This window comes from Clupea harengus, chromosome 12 (genome assembly GCF_900700415.2).
Source record: "Clupea harengus chromosome 12, Ch_v2.0.2, whole genome shotgun sequence".
NCBI classification, from domain to species: domain Eukaryota; kingdom Metazoa; phylum Chordata; class Actinopteri; order Clupeiformes; family Clupeidae; genus Clupea; species Clupea harengus.
The window spans coordinates 9,897,797-9,903,439 of record NC_045163.1 but is presented as its reverse complement, the minus strand read 5'-3'; the positions used below and the strand labels follow the sequence as shown (position 1 = coordinate 9,903,439).

At 45.4% G+C, this 5,643-nt stretch overlaps 1 protein-coding gene across 6 annotated transcripts in view; it reads left to right on the top strand.

Annotated features, from left to right (window-relative positions):
• arhgef28a (Rho guanine nucleotide exchange factor (GEF) 28a) overlaps window positions 1–5,424 on the top strand; it is a 77,076-nt gene extending 71,652 nt beyond the window's left edge. For all 6 annotated transcript variants that reach the window (XM_031577130.2, XM_031577131.2, XM_031577129.2 and 3 more), the window contains one exon: window positions 2,139–5,424. In XM_031577130.2, the coding sequence (XP_031432990.1) occupies window positions 2,139–2,287 (149 nt within the window). In that variant the 3' untranslated portion in view covers window positions 2,288–5,424. The remainder of the gene's footprint in view (window positions 1–2,138) is intronic.
• Window positions 5,425–5,643: the final 219 nt, after the last annotated feature.

The following is a 5,643-nucleotide window of genomic DNA, read 5'->3' as shown; positions in this document are numbered from 1 at the left end:
TGACTGTGTGTGTGTGTGTGTGTGTGTGTTTGTGTGTGTGTGTGTGTGTGTGTGTGTGTGATCATATGTGTGCCTGTTAATGGGATTCTTATCTCAAGGCTGTAGTTTCCTTGGTGAGGACTTGGTGCTTCTCCTTCTTTCCCAGTTAATCAGTGTCTAGTGACAAAGAACACACCCCCTTACACAAACACAAACACACACACACATACACACACACTAATACAACCATACATATAGTGCAGACGCAGTCAATCGTCCCTATGTCTGTCAAGCAGAGCTATGTGTGTGTGTGTGTGTGTCTGTGTGTCTGTGTGTTTATGTGTGAGTAAATCACGGTTTGCAGGCGATGGGAGATGGATTGGAACATCGATCGAGAAAATCTTTACAGAACTCATTATAGGGCGACCTGTCATCACACACAAGATAGAGAGAGGAAAAGAAGAGGGAGAGGAGAAGAAGAGAGAGCAGAGAAGAACGTGTAGAGAGAGAGAAAGAGAGAGAGAGAGAGAGAGACAGAGAGCAAAGGAGAAGGAGTAGAGAGAGAAATAGCGAGAGATATGGACATATAGTAATGATATTTTCACACGTGAGGTGTCAGCAATCTCTACTCCTCAGTTGTTTTTAACACACTTACTCTTCCTCTCTCTCTCTCTCGCTCTCTCTTTCTTAATCAATTACTCATCCATGCATGTTTGTACACACTCCAAAACATTTCTCTCTCTCTCTCTCTGTAAGTCATTCACACACACATTTATAACAAACCTGGGAACATTAGCATAGCCTCGCACATTCACCTGTTGAAGCCTTATAACGTAGCAAATCTCAACACAGTTGGACAGGTTCAGTTGGACAGGTTCAGTTGGACAAGTACAGTTGGACCGCTCCAGTGGAAGTGCTCCCCCTCACATAGCTCCAGTCGCCATCTGCTAAATGTCATGTCCGTCTTTGTTCCTGCTCATCGATTGGCCAATTAACCTTCTCTGGGTTTTCTCCTGCCATTTTGTCTTAGTGAGGCGAAGCTTTGCCATTGATTAACAAAGACTCTGTAGGCCAGTGTTTATAAAGGCACTCACTCAACTGGGGTGTGATCTAGAGCTAATTAATGTGACAGCTTCAGCCCTCAATAATTCATATTGTAGGTTTGATAACTTACTGAGGGGATTTCATTTAGCTGTAGAGTACATGAATTAATAGGCTCCTATAGCTATATTTCAGTAACACAGGCATTAGTTGATGGACTAGTTTGGCCTCGTTACAGTGCAACAGTTCTCTTCAGTTCAGTACAGTATAGTGTAACGTGCACACACACACACACACACACACACACACACACACACACACACACACACACACACACACTCACACACTCACACACACACTTCCACACATATACACACACAAAAACTCTCTCACACACACTCACACATACATACACACAAACACTCACACACAGAAACACACACACACAATGCAAAGTAAATGTATGAATAAAGGCTGAAGCCATTGATCAACTGGTGCTGAGGTGCTTCCTCATTCAGTGTGTGTGTGTGTGTGTGTGTGTGTGTGTGTGTGTGTGTTCTTGGTCTTTAATCACTGTGAAATGCCCTACTTAGGACAGCACTGTGTGACTGATGGGGAAAGTCCATTAGGTGTGTAAAATGTCTAAAAGCCCCTTACTTACACACCTGCCCCCTCCTACCCCAGGGATTCATCAACCCACCCCCCCGTCTCTCTTTCTGTCTGTCTGTCTTTATCTCAGCCTGTTTTCTCCTTTGTCATCCTGTCTCTATCCCCCCTTTCTGTCCTTCCCCCTTTCTCTCTCTCTTTCTCTCTCTCTCTCTCTCTCTCTCTCTCTCTCTCTTTCTCTCTCTCTCTCTGTGGACTAAGGAGGTGATGCTCTCAGATACCTGTATCAAAATTATGTTCAGTGGCAGTATTCAGTATAAACCAAATATCACACCAGCCATGTTTCTCATGTTGCCAATAGTAACCAGCTACAAAAGTGGGATTCAGAGGCCTACTATCATTAACATTCACAATATTGAATGTTCGTCATTGTGTAATGAAAGCATGTCGATTGTTGATGCCTGAGGTTAGTGAAAGATTGATTAGTGATGTCTGATCATCTGTCTTCACAGAGCTGAACATGTCCAGCATCGTCAGGGAGAGATGGTCGCCGGGGACGACCTTTCCGAGTTACTCACCCCCCTTCCTGTTGGACTCATACATCACCATGGAAACAGAAGGGGGGGAGGATGGGGTGGAGGAGAATATCGTGTATCTCTGACATCACAACAAGAATCGCAGCAAGATCACCGCAAGGATGGAAATACCCAGACAGTGGCAACTCTTGAATACACCTACCAGATCCCCAGCCGGACCAGGGCCTTATCTGGGCCACATCCATCCAGTTAGCAGTTATCAGTTTAAAAGAAAAATGGAACAATGGACTTATTTCTTTAACAGAGTGCACTGCTTTAGACTTTAGACTACTCTGAACTGTTGTTCCCTGCACAGGTGTAGAATCTGAGTGTGGAGTCAGAATGTGGAGTCGTGGTGTGGAATGTCTGAAGGCAGATTCTAATGGAAGAAGCCTAGCTTCTGCACCACTGTCAGCCGGTTTTATGAGCCATTAAAGTAGAGCAGAGCCAGTGGGATCCCCACACACTGGGTCACTAATGGCTGGGCTTTAAAGGCAGAGTACGCCATCCTGGCGAAAGGATGTTGGTGTTTTAACTCAACACTCAATCAGATTTTACCCCTCCCTTCCGTGTGCCTGAAGCAAAATGTTTAATGGCTAGAATTGTTTATGGTTCGGTCCGAGTCTCCATGTTTCCCATTTACAGTGCCAGTGGACCGTGTACAAACAACAAGTTTTTTTTCTTTCTTTAGCACACACACTAAACGGACAACTAGATGACCGTGAATTTGACAGAAAGTATATTGGACCTCACCTTTAATGAGGAACATGCCAGAGGGACTGAGAGGAGCAGAGGGGACAACATTAGCATGTTAGCACAGGTCTGAGTCACAGGCCACATAAACACAGCCACCCAACAATTGTTTTATGTAGGAGCAGTAAAGTTTATGGTGTGTGGTGTGTGATTATGTGTGTCGAGCCTGCTGACATAAAGAGAGAGCGAGGGAGTTAATGAGAGGGAGAGGCGGAGGAAGAGAGAGAGGGAGGCATGGATGAAAGATGGGGGAGAGAGAGAGGAGTGGCATGCCATTGTTTAATCTGAGTGGGAATGAAGACAGACATTACTGAGAGGATAAAAGGAAGCAAGCTTTGATGAGTTCCACGCTGAAATTTTGTTTAATCTTCAGCCACATCTGCCTTAAATTCAAAGTGTGTGTGTGTGTGTGTGTGTGTGTGTGTGTGTGTGTGTGTGTGTGTGTGTGTGTGTGTGTGTGTGTGTGTGTGTGTGTGAGTGAGTGTGTGTCAAGATTACATAAATGGAGCAACCTGATTCTGTCACTTCGGTCCGCAAGCACCAAAGGCACATGGTCCACCCTTGAGCAGAGCCCCAGACACACACACACACACACACACACACACACACACACCAACCATCTGACCCTCGCTGTCAGTGATTGGTGGTGGGGTGGAGTATCTATTAAAACCTTCTCCCTGCTCATTAAGGCCAGGAAGCTCACACAGGAAACTCAGACAGTCTGTCAGCAAAGAGTATGTTGAATGGAGGAACCCACTGTTTTGTTTGCCTAATTTCACTTTAAATTGACTTCCTCGCTGACTTTCACAGTGTTGGGTGAATCCCTAAGAGCGCTGAAGTGATTGACAGATCCAGGTTAACTACCAAATATATGCAGCATCTTAGATGAAACAAACATCCAGCTCCAAGGCCCGTGTCCATAGTAACCGGTGCTCAAGGCCTATCTCCCAGAACCCAGAACCCACGCTAGTCACGAAGCACATGGGTCAACACTGGCGTCCTCTCTGCTGTGACTGTGTCTGTCAAAAGCCCTCTCTGATGGCTCTGTTCACCGAGGAAGACTCAATCTTCAGTTTGTTTTTTCTTTACACCCTTTTGTTTTGTTTTTGTGTTTTCTTTTTTGACATGTGTCACCGTGGAAACCCTGGCATGTTCTGTCTGATCCGATGTTGATTAGCATGCGCAAACACACATACACACTCACACACACACACACGCACACACACTCGAGTCATGAATTTTTAACAAGGCCGTGTCAAAAATAGAAAGCGCCGCCGTTCCCCCGAGCGAGACGACACCGCCGCTACTCTGCGTCGTTCCCCTCGACTCGAGAACTGGGGGGGCCTCTGTTTCCATGCCAGATTATTCATCTGGAGGCTCCTTAACGATCCGGTCGGATACGTGTCCCTGGGCCACCGATCCGACTGCGGGCACGCCAGGGCACACTTCTCCCCGCGCCACCGCTGCTCGCCGGCGTAATTGGCACGCCGGTTTGGAGCGGCAGCGGTAATAGCAGAGGCACACCGTGTCACATTCATATTCCCAACTTGTACAAAATGGGCGGCACATTTGCATAGACAGATCGTTCAGATAAGGCCAAAACAGCACTGGAATAAATGTCACACCAATTACTGCAGAGACCTGAGTGTTTTTTTGTGTGTGTGTGTGTGTGTGTGTGTGTGTGTGTGTGTGTGTGTGTGTGTGTCTGCCTGCCTGTGCTCTCTAATGAATGTGCCAGAAAATGGCTGTGTGTGAGCTCGTGTTTGTCTACATGTGTGTAGGTAGAACATGCAGTGTGTGTGTGTTCTGCTTTCTCCACCTGGCTAAGCAAGTGTGTGTCCATATATCTGCTCTTACGTCGCTCCCCTCCAGCTTGTCAGTCACACTCACTCACACACACACACACACACACACATATATGCTCAGTCGTGTTCAGTTGTTTGTCTCACTGTTGTTTTTCCAATGTGTTAATCTAAATCACATGAACAAGATGCTGTCATCAGTGGATGTCCAGCACCCAGCTTTTATTCATCTTGTGCTTTGCACTTTGCTTGTTTCAGGCCATTGGCATCACAGATTAGCACACACCAGTGTGCCAGTGAACTAGATTAGCACAAACCAGTGTGCCAGTGAACTAGATTAGTGGTAGTCCTGTGAGACTTTGGCCCTAAGCCTGTGCAAGCATTGTATCACAACATCTGCCTTATGTTTAAACTATATAGCCTGTGCTCCTTATAGCTGTTTATACTACACACATATATGAATATATATTTTGCAGGTGTTTTGTGTATATTATTTGAAAGAACATGTATGTGCTAGTGTGTAAATGATGACTTTATGAACATTTTTTTAATTTATTACACATTGGATTATGGGTAAATGAAGAACATTTCATTGTTTTGTATGCTGATGTATTTTCCTGTAACTGTGTATATGGCATCGAATGGAACATGACTATGTTGCTGCACAATGGTGGTTTTAGTCCAGTCTTAATTGTTGTCTGATATTCATTTGATTCTCGCAGATACACATTACAGTCAACTCCAAAACAGAAAAGAGGTGGAGGGAGTGTGTGTGTGTGTGTGTGTGTGTGTGTGTGTGTGTGTGTGTGTGTGTGTGTGTGTGTGTGTGTGTGTGTGTGTGTGTGTGTGTGTGTGTGTGTGTGTTAGTGTGTGTGTGCACGTATGAG